Source organism: Miniopterus natalensis, chromosome 11 (genome assembly GCF_054644295.1).
Source record: "Miniopterus natalensis isolate mMinNat1 chromosome 11, mMinNat1.hap1, whole genome shotgun sequence".
Classification (NCBI taxonomy): Eukaryota; Metazoa; Chordata; class Mammalia; order Chiroptera; family Miniopteridae; genus Miniopterus; species Miniopterus natalensis.
The window spans coordinates 40,711,057-40,731,560 of NC_142091.1; the positions used below are offsets into that span (position 1 = coordinate 40,711,057).

Below are 20,504 nucleotides of genomic sequence, written 5' to 3' on the forward strand. Positions count from 1 at the left end.
GAGATGCTTGCAAGTAACAAAGCAGAAACAATACCTGCTGCATGAGTATGAAAGTTGTAATTACAAGTGGGTGTAGCAGGAAGACCATGCAGTCAGGCATATCTGGATTTGAATCCCAGCTCTGTCACTTTTAATGAACTCTAGCAAGTTAGTACTCCTGTGAGCCACAGTTTTCTGGTCTATAGAATGGGAATACTATTACCCTACGTTAGAGTGTAGTTGTGAGAATTAGAGGTGGTGAATATAAGTGCCTGATACATTATATATTTGCTCTGTTTCTCTTCCTCTTATGTGGATTAAGGAGAGGGAGATATGCTTGAGGCTTATCATTAACAATTCAATCCCACAAATATTTATTGAGTGCCTCTGTGGGTTAGTTGGTGCTGTGCTAGCCACTGGCATATAGACAAGCGATGATCACAGGGGCCGTGGAGTGAATCAACCATATTAGATTCATTTTCTTCCCACCAAGCTTTGTTGCTCATGGGATGTGACAGGCAGTATAGCTGAGCTTCAGCTATGCATTTGACAAGGCAGAGGGATGTATGTTTGGGGTGGATGCTTGTACATTTAAGTGAAGTCAAAACTGGTTGAAGAGATCCAGTGGGTGCTGATAGGTGGAACAGTATTATCTTAGGTCCTATTTTGGTCCTGGCCATTCGGAATTCATATTCATGACTTGGATGAGAATGTGAAGCTGGAAAAAATAATAGCATCTTGTTCCAATTTGATCTGGACAAGGTTGAATAAAGGACTGAATAGAATAGACAAGCACCCAGTCTGCATGACCACCTTAAAAATTTGAAGTGTTGGAGGGTGCTGGTTGATGGAGTCTTGTTTGAACAAGAGTGCCTTTGACTTTCCATAGGAATGTACAGGGGATGTTGGAATTGAAAAACCCTGGGAAGCCAAGGCTAGCAGTCCTAAACAAACAGGAGACAGAGTGTATCCCAGCCTCTGGTAGAGGCTGAGTAGGAGGCTTGTGTGTTCCAGAAAGAAAGGCAGCTTTCTGTACGGCAGAGATATCTCTTCTTGGGACCTGAAGGGAAGAGAGTGAGGACTTGAGTATGGCTGGAAGTGTAGGCTTGCCTGGAGGCTAGGAGATGGCTGCTAGAGGACCCTTAGTTTTCTCTATGAGAACCTGGCATAAACATGTAAAGGACATGGCTCCCACCCGGGACCTAGTAACTCCCCTCCCTTGGATAGAAATAGAATGTGCTAAACTGTCTTTGATCCCATACCATCTCCATGTCTTGCCACTCAGCCTTTCAATGAGGAGCTATGAATATAACCCCTTTTCTCAATCTGGGCCTCATTCTCATGCGGTTTCCAGCTACATGTGTTTTCTTCTGCTGTCTAGACCCTGCCTCAACTTGGTGGCTCCACCTGGGACCTTTTGGATTCTCATTAGCCCCTTATCCTTACCACACACTGACATTTTGTCAGTCCTACTTTCCTCTCTCCAGTCTGAGAGCAAACAGCTGTACACAGGAGGTCATTCCCTTTTCTTCCTTCCCTAACGCCCACATTTGGGGTCCTCTGAGCACACAGCTACTCTATCCCAAGTTGAGTGCAACCCAGGCAGGGGCTACGGCAGCAGCCCTCTTCTCCTTAGGTGTCTCCTTCAGGTCTCCTGCGCTGTGGCCCCAGACCCATATCTGGTATACTAGGAACAATGTCAGGCTCCAGGAGTGCCCCTCGTCTGGTTGGCTCAATTCTTAGGACATGGCCTTTGCTCTTATCTTCTACTGTTGTTCCTTGATTAGCTTTTCAGTTTTGCTCTGGAGATTGATTATTACTCTGAATCGCAGTTGGTGGCTGAGGCCCTGGCCACTTTACCAAATTGCTACCAGGCATTCTCAGCAGGTAGCCCTGCCCCTCTATTCCTGGCATGCGGACTGTTTTATATATACCAATCTCTTGAGGCTACTCCTGTCCTACCTGGTCTGTGGACTGAGCCACAAATGCTCTCCATACATGAGATTTACAGACCTTTACCTGATCTGGACTTTGCCCCGTGTACCTACAATAGCTTAGTAGTCCAGGAGACCCAGCTTCTGTAGTAACCTCAGTTCCACAGCCAGACCTCAAGCTCTAGTGACATTGCTTTATACCCTTACCAGCCATCCCTTTCTACCTGCTCTAGCACCCTAGTGTTACCTACCATGTAGGACGGAAGCCACTGCATCTGGGTATGTGGGCTCATCGCAGACCAGAGATGACTGGCATGTATTGAGAAGACACTAGTGCTCTCCTCTTCACTGCATATTAGGGGAGCATGATTTAATAAGTTTCCTCCGTTGCTCTATGGCCTTTCATCCTTTGCAAACTAGGCCTTGACTTAGCAGAGAAACAGGCACAGAACTTACAATAATAGTGTATGACAAGTATGTGTCTAAGAACAGAAACAGAGGCTTCATGGTGGAGGAGGTGCAGTGGACTCTGCAAGGCTAAGTGTGCAGTAGGCAGCCTGACTCACCATGCCCTTCCTCTCTGGCAGTGACCCGCCATAATCACCTCAAGGACTTCATGCTGGTGGTGTCTATCGTTATTGGTGTGGGTGGCTGCTGGTTTGCTTATATCCAGAACCGTTACTCCAAGGAACACATGAAGAAGATGATGAAGGATCTGGAGGGATTACACCGAGCTGAGCAGAGTCTGCATGACCTTCAGGAAAGGTAAGGCCCTGTCCCTTCCCCACAGCCCTGGTGTTGCTAGCTCTTGGGAACTTCCTGTATCCGCTCAGGTTGTGGGCTACCTGGTCCCTGGGACCATGCTGACACGGCTGCCCAGGCTGTGCCATCCTTCCAAAATTGCATTGGGAGTCCAGGTTCCTGCCATTCCAGTTGCATGGGCAAGTATTCTTCCCCAGGGCAGAAGCTTATTTCTGTCTTTTTCCCCTCTCAGCTTCAGAGGGAGAAATGTGTAGCTGTCAGAAGTCGTGAACTTCCCTGGTTGGATGGCTTGTTAGGGGTCATTCTATCCTTGCCCTACCTTTGCTTCATTTCCTATAGAAATAGATAAAATGAATTGTTCTTCACTGTTCCCCAGAGAAACCACAAATCTATCTTCCTAATACCTTCCAAATTTCATAAGTACTCACTTGTATGACTTTGGGTAAATCCCTTTCCCCTCTAGGACTTATTTCCTCATCAGTAATATGAAAGTGTCGAACTAGAACATTAATGACCTAGTTCTGATAGTCTGGGATTCTGTATAAATAAAACTTGGCTTAAAACTACTATAGAAGATCTTGCTGTGGAAAAAAGGTGCCAGTCGATCTAAGTACTTCCTGATATCTAGGAACCAGGACTGTGCTGGGTATTGTAAGGAATTCACTGCTCTTGGGGCAACAAAGCTCACACATGAGAAGGATCAGTGAGCATACACTTAGTGCAGTGACTCAGGGCCAGTTTATGGGATGATAATTGTAAGGCAGGTGGGGAACATCCAGCCTGCGGGCTATATACAGCCCTCAAAATCATTTGGTCTGGCCCTGCCAAGGCACCCGCAGGCAGGACTTGAAATTCAATAAATCAAGAAGCTTTTTCCAAAGCTAATTTTTAAGTTGATAATTTTGTATGGCCTGCTGTTATAAGTATCTATATGGCTCTTGGCAGAAAAAAGGTTCCCCATCCCTGCTCTAAGGACTGGAAGAGCACAGAGGCAGGAGATGAGTAATGTGCTCACTGAGGAGGTGACCTTGAAAGATGGGTAAGGAGGTCTTGGTAGTTAAGGTTGAATGTGTAGTGAGGCCAGACCCCTGGCGCCTTAAGACTCACATGGAGAACTTTAGTAAGAGTGCAAAAGGCAACAGAGAGGCAATACAGGTACTTGGCTTTTTACTTTGTTTTATTTTTGAGAAGAGGAGAGGCCTACTTTAGGACTGTCTTTGAGAAAATTCTGGCAGCCTAGGGAGTCTAGTTGGAAAGTCTTTGCAGGAATCCATGTAAAAGGAAAAGAAATCTGGCTCTTTCTATTATTTTTTTTAATGATAGATACTGTTTTCTTTGGAGGGATTAGGAAAGGATTTCTTGTGAGCCAGGTATTGTTAAGTAGTTAAATGCATTAGTTTTTAATCATCACAGCATGGTGAGGTAGGTACTATTATTATCCTTATTTTAGAGTTGAAGAAATGAAGGCTCAGAGAGAGTGAGTGCCTTGCTTGGGTTCACATATCAGTAAGTAGTGAGCTAGGAATTTTGACACTGGCAGGGTGCTGCCTCAGTAAAGGCAGTCCTATCAGATTCATTCCCATCGGCCAGGCTTCTAGGGGGCAAAAGGAGGAGTTTATCTCTGAGCTGATTACTGACTACTTTGCAGGGCCCCTTGATCCTGGGCCCTTTGCCAACTAGGGGCTAAATGCTGCTGTCTGGGCAGTCCTCATTCTTCATTTGTCTGAAAAACATGTACTGTTTTCATTCCAAAGGCAAAGAATCTAGGCAGGAGACATTCCAAGTTTGGGGATAAAACTAAGCTCCTAGCCCTCCCTGCTCCCCAAGGCCTACAGAACTAAATGACCACTGTGACACTTAGAGAAACAAATGCACACACACCCAGAGATGGGCTCACACATGTGCATACACACATCCTCCTCTGACAGTGTCCAGGGCTACATGCCATCTCTTCCCTGCTTACTTTAATAGGCCTAAATTGCCAGCTACCATTTTTTTTTTTTTTTTTTTTTTTTGCAGAGTTCCTGATATTTTGGGTGGATAAATGTAATGCTACATGCACATTCCAGTTAGGATTTCGTTGGGTTTCAAGATAATTCTTTGAGGCAGGCAGGAATTTTGATTCCCATTTTAAAATGAAGAAACAGGCCCAATGCAGGGAACAGACTTGTCCATAGTCACATAACTGCTTAGAGCCAGGGCTTGCAGTCAGGCTGTACAGTTTTCTTGTAATGCAAATTGATTGCTGCCTTCAAGATGCTCAGTCTTCTCTGGAGGAGATGGAGTGGGGCAAGGCCTGATGGTACAGTTATTTGCTCAATATCTGCTCCCAATAGTATTTATTGATTTTCATCTCTTCAAGATCCTGTTAAGACTATAAAAGTGGGTCAGTTTTGATTCTACTTTAAAGGAGCTCCCTATTATATAAAGAGGACAGATATATCATATGCTTTTCTCAAGAGTCTGCTTTCAGAGAGGATAATATTTTAGTGAAGAATTGAATATCTAATGGTGTAATATTAGGGAGTAGTGTCTTGAAGGAATACTATAAGGGAGGGTATGTAGCCAGAGAAGATGGGAGCAGGAAATGGCGCCTCTGGTTTGTTTTAGCTATTTTTTAGCGCCACCTGGTGTGTACCTTGAGGAGGTTCCACTCCCTTTTTCCGTGACAAAATGGGCAGAAGACTGTAGTTCGTCAGCAGTAAGAGAGCAGCCTAGACATTTCTTCCTCTTCTCTCACCCCTTGTTCCACCACATCTTTAGAAGCTTCAGATATTGATGACCAATCTGGACCTGGGGTTTTTTTAGAGGTTGAGTTCTTGTTTCTGTCTCTTTTATTTCACCTACTTAACTCAGTGGTCAGTGCTGTTCTCTGTGGCCCCCTGCTTGTTTTGTAGCCTATCCTTTTTCTGCTGTACCTCGAGTCTAAGCCATGTATCAGTTGTCTTCTTCATCACCATTTTCCCCTTCTATCCTGGTCCCCTGGTAACTTGGTGGTTCCTACTAAAGTAGGAAGACCTGAGAGTGGCTAAGTCCTTTCCCTCTTCCAGAGGGATTAGCAAACTCTTACTCTTCCTTCTGGGTCTAGCCCATGCTTCACTTTTCTGACCCCTTTCAGGATAATCACTCCATCCTTTGGGCTCATCCAACACCTTCTATATCTATCTATTGTAGAACTTATCACATTGTGTACAGTTATCTCTCTGTCTAAATTGGATTAGATAATGAGCTCCTCAGTGGGAGGGACAGTTTTCTCATTCATCTCCATATATCTAGGGTTTAGCACAGAGCTTGGCATTTAGTAGACACCTGAAAGTACTTGGTGAATGAACGAATGGATGAATGAATATAGATAGACATGTGGAGGAAAGAAGGGAGGAAGGAAGGAGGCTCACTTGGTTGGATGGAAGATTTTGTCAGTGAACAAGGAATGTGTAGGTGGGGAAAAGGAATATATATTTTCATTATAACTGATGACCTTGAGATTTTCTCCCCCATGGAGGATACTGAAGGGAACTCAGGCCTTGGGGAAGCAGAGGGCTCTCCCAAACTCTGTCCAGCCCCTTTAGCATGAATTTCATTTTTCTATGTTTCTGGTAACAGGTCTTCAGGAGTCCAAGAGGTACAGCTCAATGGTTCCTTTCTCACCTTCCTTAAATCTCCCCACTACCACGACCTCATTTATATCTCAGCCATCAGGCTTTCTCTGGATCTTTGGTCGAACTTGTAGGGTATTCTACATTTATATTGAACCTTCCAGACATCCTGGTATAAGGGGGATAACTATGGGATTCGAATTAAGATTGGAATTCTAGTTTCAGTTCTACCTATAGTTACTTCCCCTCTTGAAGTCATTCTATCCACACCTGTCCTAGGCTGGTAATGATACACTATATCATTATCTGCAGGGAGTACAAATGTGAAATATCTTGTGACCTACTAGTTGTTAGAATTTCAGCATGTCAGACACATTAGAGGAAGGATTCAGATACCTGGGAACCTAGCTTCACAGCTTTTATTACTGGTGGCAAAAGGATGGCCAGTGTAAGAATTGTGGTAATGACTGTGGTTTCTGTTGGCACTGAGCTAACTCGGAGCCACAGAGTCAGTGTAATAGGGAGAATATATATACTGAGTGCTGGAGCCCTCAGTTTCCTCTTTGATGCCATGGTGCATGGCATGTTGGCTGGCATCCCCTTGCCTGGCCTCCTTCAGCTCCCTGCATCACCCCCCAGGCTGCACAAGGCCCAGGAGGAACACCGCACAGTGGAAGTAGAGAAGGTACATCTGGAGAAGAAGCTGCGTGATGAGATCAACCTTGCCAAGCAGGAAGCCCAGAGACTGAAGGAGCTGCGGGAGGGTACTGAGAATGAGCGGAGCCGCCAAAAATATGCTGAGGAGGAGTTGGAGCAGGTAGGAGAGACGACAAATTCTTGGACACTGAGGGAGCTGGTAGAGGGCAGGGGCCAAAAGTCTGGCTGAAAAGTTTCATGTGTGAGGACTTTGAAGTATGGTGAAAGAATATCTTTAAGAGTTACTAGACTCTTACCAGTAAGAATAGTAGAAAAGTTGCAAAAAATGGTCACTGTGATTTTCAAAGAACAGTGGGTAACAGGTAAGAACAGTTATGTTTTTCCTTTTTTACTGAGGTATTTACACAGACTCGAGTGTAGAGATTATAAATGTACAGCTGGCAAGCTTTTTACATGTGCATATGCCTGTGTAACCACCATCGATAGCAAAATATAGGATCTTTTAAACACCCCAGAAGGCTCACTTTTGCTGTCCCCTGCCAACTGTCACTATTCCTTCCTAAAGGGAACTATGGTGAGGGGTCGGGGGGGGGGGGGGGTGTTTCCTTCTGAACACCGGAAGACTCTCCTTCAAGAGCCACAGACTGAACCCAGCCTGGCCCCAACTCCTTGACTAAATCTGTCCAATGTTTGAAAAGGAAAACTCTGGGGTCACTTAGGAGAACAGAGTTTCCCACAAGTACTGACACTGGATAATTCCCCACTGTCCCTTGCCAAGTGGGACTCCCTATCACCTCGTCCTGGGCAAGGCCCAATCATTTACAGAGTCCAAAAACCAGCAGGGAAGGTTAGGGCAGTGAGAAATAAAACTTAATCAGTAAAGGGAACTATGGTTATAATCTCTAAACCAGATTAGTTTCACCTGATTTTAAACTTCATATAAATGGCATTATGTGGTATATATTCTTTTGTGTTTGGTTTCTTTCAACATTATGTCTGTAAGAGTCATCTATGTTATTGCATAAAGTGATTGCTGGTATATTTCCATTGCTGAATAATAATCCATTGTATACTGTAAGTTATTTATCCATTTTCCTCTGATAGACATTTGAGTTGTTTGCAGTTTTCTGCCTTTTGTGATCACCCTGTTGTGAACCTTCTTGCACACGTCTCTTGGTGGGCATAGCACTTATTTTTGTTGGATGTGTAATAGGGCACTAAATATTTAGCTTTATTAGAAACTGCTAGTTTTCTGAAGTAGTTGTACCAATCTATACTGCCACCAGCAATGTGTGAGAGTTCTGGTTGAGCTACAACCTTGGTATTTTTAGGCATTTTAATTATACACATTCTGGTATGGATTTAGTGGTATCTCATTGTGATTTTAATTTTCATTTCCCCAATGACTAATAATATTAAACACTTTTTCTTAAATTTATCGGCCATTTTATTTGGGATTCTGCAGCTTTATTCTTCTTCAAAACGGCCTTGGTTCTTTTAGGTCCTTTGCATTTCCATGTTAGCTTGTCATTCCGCTGCCTCCTTCTCATCCCCCTCCTCTTCCAAAACATGTCCTGTTGGAATTTTTATTGTGTTGGAATTGAATATATAGATTAACATGGGGAAAAATTTACATTTTAATTAAATGATTCTTCCAGTCTATGAGCGTTGTTTATCCTGTCACTTGTTTAGGTCTTTAAATTTTCTCACAGCAACATTTTGTAGTTTTCAGTGTAGAAGTCTTGCACTTAAAAAATTAAAAAAAAAAAACTTGCTCTTATTTTTCTAGTTTCTTGAGGTGGAAGATTAGGTCATCGATTTTAAACTTTTAATCTTTTCTAATATATGCATTTAGAGCTATAAATTTCCGTTTCAGCACTGTGTTAGCTGCATTTACCAAGTTTTGATATTTCATATTTTCATTATCATTCAGTTCAAAAGATTTTCTAATTTTTATTGCAGTTTCTTTTTTGACCCATGGTTATTTAGAAGTGTGTTGATTAATTTTCAAACACTTGGCGACTTTTCTGGTTATCTTTCTCATTGATTTCTGGTTTAATTTCACTGTAGTCAGAGATCATACACTATAGAGTTCAGTCTTTTCAAATGTGCTGGGACTTGGTTTATGTAAACAGTAAACAATACAGTTGAAAGGCAAAGAGTGTCAGACTGGGTAAAAAACAAAACCCACCTATACACTGTTTATAAGAGATACACTTTAAATATAAGGATACAAAAAGATTAAAACCAAAAGGAGGAGATAAGATACATGATACATACACTAAGCAAAATAAAGCAGAGGTAGTTATATCAATATTAGATAAAAGTAGGCTTTAGTATTACTAGAAGTATTACTAGAGACAAAAACAGACATTTCTTTTCTAAATATATCTTTATTGATTCCAGAGAGAGGAAAGGAGAGGGAGAGAGAGAGAGAGAGAGAGATAGAAACATCAATGATGAGAGAGTCATTGATCGAGCCCACAACCCGGGCATGTGCCCTGACCGGGAATTGAACCCCAAACACCTGGATCCCAGGCTGATGCTCAACCGCTGAGCCACGCCCGGCCGGGCTTTTTTTAAAAAAATATATCTTTAATGATTCCAGAGAGAGGAAAGGAGAGGGAGATAGAGAGATAGAAACAAAAAACAGACATTTCTTAATGATTAGTGTGTGAATTCAGTACTATATAACAATCTTTGGTTTGGATACATCTATTTAAAAATATATAAAGCAAAAGTTGAAAAAACTAGAAGGATAATAGACATTCATAATCAAAATTAGAGATTTTAACACACCTCTCTCAATAATAAGCAGCCAAAAATGTAAGGATATAAAATATGTAAACATGATTATTCAATTTTGACCTTATTAACAACATCAAGAGCATTTTACCTAACAATTACAGAATACACATTTTCTTTAGTGTTCACATACTGCTTCTGCTCTATTCTCTCCTCTCCTTCTGGGAATCCAGTATTTATGTCAGACCTTTTAACTGTATTCCATATGTCTCTTAGGCTCAGTTCTGTTTTTTTTGTCTCTCTGTACTTTGGTTTGGTTATTTTCTATTCATTTATCTTTGATTTCTCTAATCCTGTATTCTGCTGTGAACATTGCATTATTTAACCCATTCAGTGGAATTCTCCTCTCAGATAATGTATTTTTCAGTTCTAGAATATCTATTTTATTCTTTTATAGATTCTGGTTCCCTTTCCAAAATTTCCATGTTTTCATTTATTGTGTTTTATCTTTTCCTATTTTTTCTTTTAAAAAATATACCTTTATTGATTTCAGAGAGAGGAAGGGAGAGGGAGCGAGAGAAAGAATGATGAGAAAGTCATCATTAATCAGCTGCCTCCTGCACACCCCTGACTGGGGATTAAGCCCACAACCCGGGCATGTGCCCTGACGGGGAATCGAACCACAACTCCCCCTGGATCCTAGTTTGATGCTCAACCACTGAGCCATGCCTGGCTGGGCTGCTTTAACTTTTTAATCATGCTTATTTAAGTCCCAGTCTGGTAACTCTAACATCTGAATCATTTACAGAACTTCTTTATCTTAATTATTGGTAATATTTTCCTGCCTCTTCTCATGTCTAGTAATTCATTTTTATTAAATGCTGGACGGTGTATACAAAACATAATAGAGGATCCAGATGATGTAACTTCCATCAGGTATAGGGTTTCCCCTTTATTCTATTAGGTATATAGGGTGAGGACCTAATCACCTCAAGCCAGTCAGAGATTGAGTTATGTTGGAACTGGGTTGTAGTTTTAGTAAGACTTGGTCTAGCACTCATTTGTCACAGTTTCTCAGGCAAGTCCCTTCCTCACTTTTTATTGAGAATTGGTGGATTTCTTTCAGTCCTGAAAGATGAGAGATTTCATTTCTGCCACTTAGAGGTTTTGAATTTAGCTCTTTAGCCTCCTGCTCCTCATAGGTTCAAATTTTTGCAGATGTCTTGAGGCGAAGACTGTGTGTTTCAGGCGGGTCCCCTCCTTCTTGCAATATTTTGCCTCCTAAGCATTATGAAAGTATGGGAGATTTTGTTTCACTCTTTGGCCTAGCTACCTATTCTCCTGCACAGCTCCAGGATTAAGTAAATGCCCAACAAAACTGGATATATGTTGGGGACCCCTCAATTTCCAATTTGTTGTATCAGTACCATACTATCAACAAAAGCTAGGCCCAGTTTCTCTGTGTCCCAGTGGAGTCCTTCTGCCTGGGCCAGACCTAATTCTCAGCCCTTACCTAGAATTGTCAAATGCCTTTGGGGAAGAAAATGGATGGCAGTTGTCATCTCATCTTAGGCTTTTCCCTCTCTGGATTTTCAGTTCATCTAGTTTAGTGGTTCCTGAAACTTTTTGGTGTCAGGACCCTTTTACTCTTAAAAATTATTTTGGATCTCAAAGAATATTTTCATGGGGACAATATGTTGCTATTTACCCTGTAAGAAATTAGAACTGGGGCCCTGGCAAGGCAACTCAGTTGGTTAGAGTTTCATCCTGCTATGCCAAGGTTGCAGGTTCAATCTCTGGTCAGGGCACATACAAGAATCAAACAATGAATGTGTAAATAAGTGGAACAACAAGTCTATGTTTCTCTCTGTCTCTCTCAAGTCAAATAAATTTAAAAAGAAATTAGAACTGGGAAAAAATTTAAAAATATTTATTAATTTAAAAGAAGTATATTAAATCCCTTACATGTTAACACAAATACTATATTTTTATGAAAAATGACTATATTTTCCAATGTAGAAATAATTTAATGAGAAAAGTGATTTTTAAAAATAATTTTTAAATATTTTTAATGTTTGGCTTAATATGCTGCTGGGTTCTTATATTAGTGTCTGTATTTAATCTGTTGTGCTATCACTCATCATGTTGCCTCTGGAGAAGTCCACAGTTCAGTTGTGAGAGAAAGGGAGTGAAAAAGGTAAATAATTTTTAGTATTATTAGGAAAATAATTTGACCTTAAAGATGCTCTGAAAGGGTCTTGGGGGTACTCACAGATCTCTGGATCACAGGTTGAGAACTGCTAACCTAGTCTTTATTGCTTCTACAGCTCTGTCTTTGAAATTTTTTCATAATTATAATTTGCCTTTCAAAATTTTTATAACTTGTACAGCTTTTTCCAGATGTTGTATTGGATCAGAATTATTCTTTTGCCATGACCTACTGCTTTCTATGTGGAGGTGGATAATCAGGTGATAATACTTTAAAGCACACAGATCGGTGGTTGTTAACTTTGCTGCATATTAGAATCATATAGAGAGCATTAAAATTTGTTTGATGCTCAAGCCAACACCTTGGCTCAGTAAAATCAGACTCTAGGTTACAGTCCAGATTAAAGTTCCCCAGGTGATTCCAGTATGTGACAAGGTTGAGAACCACAGGCATAGAATAAAAGAACAGGACTGACTAGTGAACTCTGACTTGCCCCAGCCCTTATCTGTTGTCTTCTACTTCAGGCATTTGTTATTTGTGTGCACAAGATGTGTCTCTGTCTCTTTGCCTCCCATCTCCTAATTCCCTGTTCCCCATTTTGTAATTATTTCTCCCACTAAACAGTTTTTGAGCCTGTTAGGCCAACCCTTTTGTGTGCCTCTATTTGCTTTCTTTTTTCTTTTCTCTCTCCATTGTCCCCTTCTTACCTTATCCTAGTCCTTAAACTGCTTTTAATGTAAAACTTGATCATATAATTTCAGACTTGGTATATTAGACTCTAAGGTATCCATTCTTCATTTTAGATATACAAAGGCAGGAGTGGGCCATTTTATAGTTCCTTTTTCAAAAACCAAGTGAAGATTGACCCTCTTACTGGCTCACTAAGGAATAAAGGTGTTCTGTCCTTAGTTAAGGCCTTCCCAGTCTTAGGCTGTGGAGAGGACCTCAGGCCTGCTATGGGATACTTGCTCCATTGGCTGACTTTGGGCACAGTGAGATAGCTCTCAATCCCTCTTCTCTGTGATTCTGACCAGCTGAAAGTCAGTGTCTAGATGGGGGAGTTATGGATCACTTACACTGGTAACCTGAGTTAGATTGCAAGGCCTCCAATCCAATGTGTGTACTATCTGTATGTACTTTCAGACCTTTCTCACTTGAGTGCTCTGTGACTGTCTCTTTTATTGTATGATCCTCCTGAGAAGTCAGTGAGGAGATTTATGCTTACACACCAGTCCATTCATGTCTTGGCCTCTTGGCCTCTGTTGGCAATGCCCATGTTAGGTGTAAGCGTGCTTCTTGTCTTCTCACTTTGTAGAGAGTTCGCTTCAAAGCCTATCCTCCTGCTTGGTGGGAGAATCACAGACAAAGTCTCTGGGCTAGAGAAGACTGGAGATCATTCAGGTCCATTCCTTTCTAGAATAGCAATCATTTTTAAGTCTCTATGACATGAGCTCTAGACATACCTCTCATGATGAAGAGCTCACTCTCCTGAGATTCAGAAAGTCTTCCCTCACACTGAATTGAGATCTGCTATAGGAAGCACAGGGTCACACAGCCAGCTGAGTAATAGACCAGTGACCAGAACCAGACTTCTCAATTCCCAACCAAGTGATTTTTTTTGCCACACTGGTGTCTTGAGGTCCAAGCACAGACTCCAACTCTTGGAAAGAAGGTTATTCACTGATCTGACCTGTGCCTCAAGAGAGCAGGGAAGATTACTGAGATTGGCTACATGACCAGGAGAGGCAGTTAATATGTGGGAAAAGAGTGATCTAATCTGGCAGCCAAAAATCAATTTGAGTTCTGGTTGATACTATAGTAGTCCCTCCTTACCTGAGGTTTTGCTTTCTATAGTTTTAGTTATCCACTATCAACAGCAATCCAAATATATTAAATGGAAAATTCCAGAAATAAAGAATTCATAAGTTTTAAATTGCACACCATTCTTAGTAGTGTGATGAAATCTTTCTACCTGGGAATGAATCATCCCTTTGTCCAGTGTATCTACACTATCTATGCTGCTCGGCAGATAATCACTTAGTAGCCATGTTGGTTATCAGATTGACTATCCTGGCATCACAGTACTTGTGTTCAAGCAACCTTTATTTTACTTACTAAGGGCCCCAAAGTGCAAGAGTAGTGATGCTGGCAATTCGGATATGCCAGAGAAAAGCTCTGAAGTGTATGTATGTACAGGCATGCCTTGAAGATACTGTGGGTTTGGTTCCAGACCACTGCAATAAAGCAAGTATTGCAGTAAAGCCAGTTGTAATCTTTTTGCTGGTGGAATGTCTTGCCTTCAAATTTGTTAAATACACAATATCTATGAAGCACAATAAAGTGAAGTGCAATAAAACAAAGTATGCCAGTATAGGAAAAATCATTATATATATAGGGTTTGGCACTACCCATGGTTTGAGGCATCCATTGGGGGTCTTGGAACTTATTCCCTGTGGATAAGGGGGATTACTGTGCTTTCTGTGTGATCTTGAGTAGGTTTCTTTCCTTCTCTGAGCTTGTTTCCTTGTATGGAAAATACAGAGAATAATCCTTGTCCTTTCTCCCTCTTGGGAGAATTATAAAGCTCATATAAGATAGCAGATAAGAACTCTGAATTTTGAAATATGATATAGAGGCATTGGAGAGGGTTATGGTAGTAGTAAATGGATTTACCTCCTCTTGGCTGCACAGGTTCGGGAGGCCTTGAGAAAAGCTGAGAAGGAGCTAGAGTCACACAGCTCATGGTATGCTCCAGAGGCTCTTCAGAAGTGGCTGCAGTTGACACATGAGGTGGAGGTGCAGTACTACAACATCAAGAAGCAAAATGCCGAGAAGCAACTCCTAGTGGCCAAGGAGGGGGTGAGACGTGCCCTCATGCTGCCCTCTTCTCTCCTCCTCTCCCTCCCTTTCACCTGCCCTTCTTCCTCCTTTCTGCCTCTCCCTATGCTTCCTGTTGGACAAAGAGATATCCTGGTGCTGGGTTCTGTTTCTTTTCCTAATATACAGCTCTTGATAATGTCCTCAAGCTTCTGGAGCAGGGAATGAGGGTGTGGGGGTATCCCACCTGCCTTCTGGGAAAGATGCAGCAAGTGGAGGCAGGCAGAGGGAAGACTCTGCCATCCCTAGACTGTCATGGGGGCAGAATCCTCCTGGTGCTCGGGTACTGTCAGGGAATCCCTTTGCTTCTCGTTTCCTGTGTTTCCTTTCTTCCACTACTCTTTTCCCCTCCCCTTTCCATTTCCCACCTTCTCTTCCTTTTTCTTGTGCAGCCTAAGCTGTGTTAGGAGGAGGGGGACCCACCTACAGAAAGACATTCCTCATTTTTCCAACTTCTAATCCCTGCTTTTTTTTAATCTGAGGGCCTCATCTTTGCAGGCTGAGAAGATAAAAAAGAAGAGAAACACACTCTTTGGCACCTTCCATGTGGCCCACAGCTCTTCCCTGGATGATGTGGATCACAAAATACTAACAGCTAAGTAAGTAGCACCTGCTGCTCAGCTCTGGCGATGTCCATCCCATCCTCAGAGTTTGAGGGTATATAGGGCTTCCAACGCCAATTCTACTTCATTGGTAGCAGAACAGCTCTGGTCTTCTGCCTCAGCCCTTATCTAGCTCCCGCCTTGCTCTTAAGTTTATGATTTGTTTTTCTTATTTACACATAACCCCTCAAGTTGTTCCTCTAAAAGGCCTCATTCCTACTGGGGCTCACACCCAGCCCAAGCCTGCAATTCTCTTTCATCTATTCTCAGGCAAGCTCTGAGTGAAGTGACAGCAGCACTGCGGGAGCGCCTGCATCGCTGGCAGCAGATTGAGATCCTCTGTGGCTTCCAGATTGTCAATAACCCTGGCATCCATTCACTGGTGGCTGCCCTCAACATAGACCCCAACTGGATGGGCAGTACGCGCCCCAACCCTGCCCACTTCATCATGACTGACGACGTGGATGACATGGATGAAGAGATTGTGTCACCCTTGTCCATGCAGTGTAGGTGATCTCTTGGGTGGAGACAAGGGAAGGACCCTTTGATGCACACACAGGTTGTGAAGTCATTGGCCACTGCTGTGCTTAAATAGCACATGGAACAGATACCAAGGAAGATAGTTTAACTCATGACCTTGGTTAATAAAGCACAATTTGCATCAGGATATTCCTTTATAGTTGTCCTTTCAGTGGTTTTTCCTTGCTTTATGCTCTGTCTGCCCTTCTGGGTCTATTGTATTAAGTGTGTCTCCCTTCGGTGTTTTCAAAATCCCTTTATTTACCTCTGCCCTCCCCCATCTACCTTTATAAAAATAATCTTAGTGGTTTATGATATAAAAATGGCATTTTAACTAATTTATTTTATTGCTTTTGTTTCCATTTTATATTCATTATTCTTTGTTGCTAATATAGATGAATGAAATGTCTCTTTCTCTTTGGCTTTTTGTGAGACCCCAGGAAACAATCCCTTAAAGTGATATAACCCTAAATCCTCCAAGTCAGAAAGATATTCTTGTCCAGGAGGGATCTCCTGCACAAGCATGTCTGGCTTTCCACCTGAACTCAGACCTCCCCACCCTCTGTCCTGGGTCTTTCCTTTCCCTCTTCTCCTGTGAGTGATAACAGCTGAGTAGAACAGTTGAAAGAGACAACACTATGTGGGAATTCTCTGGTGAATGAAGGAACTTATCCATTACTGGCCCAGTTGAGGTTTTCTCTGGATCAGAGGCTATTTTAGATAAGTAGACTAGAGCCTTATAGAAAAACTGTTGTTCTGGGCTCATATTCCATGGGTGCAGAAGGGATGGCAAAAAGCTGGGGCTGGATAAGGGGCTTACTTTCAGAAATCCAGATTCTTTAATCAGGCTGGATTCTAGCTCCAGACAGGACTTATTTATACATTTCTTCAATGATACATTGCCTCTGGCCAAGCCTCTTTGTCTACCTAGTCTGATATCTTCTCAGGGATTTTATTCAAAGGCAACAAGGTTAGGATCACTGGCAGGCAGAGCTTGATCCTTGATATAAAGGCTCCTATGTTCTCTGAGTTGGGAGGGCCCTTCATTAGCTCTGAGTTACCCACCCCTTGCCCCCTGGCCCTTCCCTTATCCCATTGGTGGGCAAGCTGAAGCCCTCTGTAAATCAGATTCTCTTCTCCTTTTGGCCTGGCTGTTGGACCCTAGATGCTGCCTGGCTGATGGGGCGTAGGTTCAGTGACCGCTCTCTCTGCTCAACATCCGCCGGCTCGGATGATCAGTCCCTCTGGAAATACCCGGGTTTGAGGAGCCCCTTTGGGGCTTTTGTTTTTCCAACTTTTGGGACTAAACCAACACTCCTATCCCATGGGCCCCTTCTCCTGCCTGCCTCACTCCCCTGCCTGCTCCCTCAATTTCCTAAGCACTGTCCCTACTAACTGCAGGGAGGGGTTCGGGGGTGAGAAGAATCAGCCTGCTCAGCCTGCTCACATGGGCTGGAGAGAGAACGCCCATGGTGATGGAAGGCTTAAGCTTCTTCTTTTAGCCCAGTTAGACAGATGTCCTGGTGGCCCTTCTTCCAGCTGGCTGGGATGGAAAGATTCTCCCCCCTTTCTCTTTTTCATGTCTCTCCCTTGTCCCGTTTCCCCTTTCTTTCTCTCTCCCTATTCCATGTTTCCTTTTCCTCTTCCACTCTGCTTTCATGCTTTGAAAGCCACCAGCCATAGAAGCCCTGCCTCCCCAGCTCTCCATCACCATGGATTTTTGCTCTCTCCCTGGTGGCCCTTCCAAGTCTTCTGCTACCCTTGTAACCTGGCCCTTTCTCCTATTATTAGGGAGAAGGCAGAAAGGCCTGTCTTTCAGGGTAGAAGAGAAAAAACAAAGGTGTGAATTCTGTTTTCAGCTGGGGCTGGGAGACCAAGGGGAATGCTCCTGAGTTATCTGGTGTCCACGTAGCCCTTCACTGGGCATGGTGGTCATCATCTTTGAAGAGCCTGCTTTGCAGCACTGATTCAAAAGCTGGTTCTTTTTCAGTCTTCTTGTGAAGTTTTAGAATAATTTTTGTGTGATCAAGATAATGATAACCACTACCATTTGTTGAGTGCCAAGAACTGTATCAGGTACTTTAAATACATTATCTTGAAGCCTTACGACCAGGATTTTATAAGTTAGGCATTAAAATAGGGATGTCAGTTGCTCAAGGTCACGCAAGTGGAAAGGCCTAGTTTCAAACTCAAGTCTTTTGTATTCCATAGCTCAAGGTATTTCTTTTACATAAAATTTTGTATCCTTTTTAGTTTTCCCTGAGCATTTTAATAGGCATTTTTCTATGTGTTTAAAATCTTTTCATAAATATCATTTTTAATAGGTATATAGTCTTCCAGTATCTGGATATATTATCACATTCCCATCGTTCCACCTTTATGTTTGCTTTCATGCAATTATTAATAATGATGTGATGAATATGTTTGTGTATAAATTGTCTAAACTATGAATTATTTCCTGAGGTTGGCTTTCTGAAAGGCTGGTTCTTAGTGCTCTCCCGAACCTTGCCCCAAACCCCCATCCTACCTTGTCCTGCCTGTGTCCTCCCACTAACTGCCCTGTCATATCCCTTTATAGTAATGTTGGCCCTAGATTTCCTTCCATTGGAATTGCCACTAAACTGACCTGGGCACCTTATCTTCAGTTTCCCCTTTTAGGACCCCTGGTGGGAGGTTTTGGGGAAGAGGTACCCCATTCTTCAGATTGGGCACTAGAGGCCCAGAGTGGTTTCCAGCAAGCATTTCTCCGTGGGCACACCTGTTTGCCTACCAGCCCAAAGGAGGCTGGCCCTTCCTCATACTGTCTTCACTTTCCTTGCAGCCCCAAGCCTGCAAAGCAGTGTCCGGCAGCGCCTGACGGAACCACAGCATGGCCTGGGATCTCAGAGGTTGGTAGAGGGTGAGGCTGGCCACTTCTTGACAAGCCGGGTATCTCTGAGGCGAATGCGCAGCCTTTCATCTGGACAGTCTTTCAGTTCTGAAGGCCACGGGACCAGCTCTCCATCTGCCTCTGCTGCTGCTTCTTCCTGCTCCTCTACCACCACCACCACCACCACCGCCACCACCACCACCATCCATGTCCACCCTGTTTATTACCACCAAAGCACTTCCTATTTCCTCCAGATGGATCCCTCCTCTGACCCACCCACTTCTGACAGCACCACTGTGATGCCTGGGCATTCAGAGAGCTTGGGGTATCAGCTGTCTCTCTTCTCTTTCTTTCTTCCCTTCCTTCCCTTTCTACTGCCTTTACTTTGGCCTCTGCCTGCTGGCTGCTGCTTGGTCAGCTGTGGGTGTGTGTGCAGTGCAGGGGTGTGCAGTGTGTTTTTCCCCAGCCCTGGGATTCCTTAAGGTCAGCATAACTCCCCACACCTTTCTTGCCTTCTGTGTTTGGGGTTTGCTGACTCTAACCCCCTCCCTCATGGTCCCATAGCACTTCTGCCTAAACTATGCACTTTTATATCCGTTATCTCAGTGGAGGCCTCACTTCCTTTACTTCAACAAACATTTATTGATATCTACTCTGTGCTAGGCTCTGCTGGGCATGAGGTTTCATAGATGATAAGATATAATCCCAGCCATTAAGAATTACAGTCTGACTTGGGAGAGGTACATAAATAATTACAGAACAATTTGCTAAGTGCTATGGGGGTGTTGAGGAGGGAGTGACTAACAATGTGTACTTGGGTGGAACACTTCATAAAAGAGATGACATTTGTGCTGATATCCTGTGTACAGTAAAAGGAGAAAGTGTATTCTAGGCTGAGGAAGCAAAATGTGCAGACATGGAGATTCAAGAGAATCTGGTACTTATGGTCAGAACATTGGATATGTGTTGGTGTGAAGGGGTAGCAAATGAGGCTAGAATGATGAAGAACTCTGAATGGGTAGGGACTTTGGCCATTACACTTTAGGAGACAGAGTGTCTACAAGGAAGTTAATTGCTGAGATTTGCATTTAGAAATAAGGTCAGTGGTCTATATTAAAGGAAAGGAGGAGACAACAGGAACTTGGAAGTCATTGTAGTAGACCACTAGGGGGAGGTAACGAAGTGTTCTGATAGGATTAATTTGGTAACTGGCTGTGAGGGGTGAGGGAAGAGGAGGAATCTGTGATGACACCTGGGTTTCTAGCTTGGATGACTGAATGGATGTACCTTTCATGGAATTAGGGAACAGAAGAGGGTAAACACATTTAGGGGTTTGGACAAGAAAAGTTGCCGGTGTGTGTGTGTGTGGAGGGGGCGGGCATTAAAATAGTCAATTTCAGAGTAGGAAGTTAGGCTCTGAAAGGTTAAGTAGTTTTCCCCAGGTCCCACAGCCAATTAGGAGAACATAGAGTAGAACTTGGTTTTTCATTCCAGGACACTCTGTTGGATATTTTTGTCCTTCCACAAGGTCTCAATAAGTGAACTGTATAAGAATTGGTCAAAGGCTTTCTCCCCCAGCTTGGTCTGGCAGCTGTAGGGACTTGCCCGGTTGATACCTCAAGATGATAGGGTCAGAGACAGTAGCCTTGACCTTGTCTGAAATAAGCTTAGGGGACCCTCAGAAAGTCCCTCTTCTCTGGAAGAACCTTCATCTCTGAAGTTGTGACCATGGCCCAGTCTGGCCTCCTGGCTGCT

At 43.0% G+C, this 20,504-nt stretch overlaps 1 protein-coding gene across 2 annotated transcripts in view; it reads left to right on the forward strand.

Moving 5' to 3' along the window:
- Positions 1-19,522, forward strand: part of LOC107544173 (stromal interaction molecule 1) — a 167,805-nt gene extending 148,283 nt beyond the window's left edge. Inside the window, exons 6-12 of one of the 2 annotated variants that reach the window (XM_087821702.1) lie at positions 2,501-2,678; positions 6,911-7,088; positions 14,574-14,741; positions 15,258-15,358; positions 15,632-15,867; positions 17,046-17,138; positions 18,702-19,522. In XM_087821702.1, coding sequence (XP_087677828.1) covers positions 2,501-2,678; positions 6,911-7,088; positions 14,574-14,741; positions 15,258-15,358; positions 15,632-15,867; positions 17,046-17,138; positions 18,702-19,231 — 1,484 coding nt within the window. In that variant the 3' untranslated portion in view covers positions 19,232-19,522. Of the gene's footprint in view, positions 1-2,500; positions 2,679-6,910; positions 7,089-14,573; positions 14,742-15,257; positions 15,359-15,631; positions 15,876-17,045; positions 17,139-18,701 lie in introns of those variants that run through there. The other variant, XM_087821703.1, reaches the window with a different exon arrangement.
- Positions 19,523-20,504: the final 982 nt, after the last annotated feature.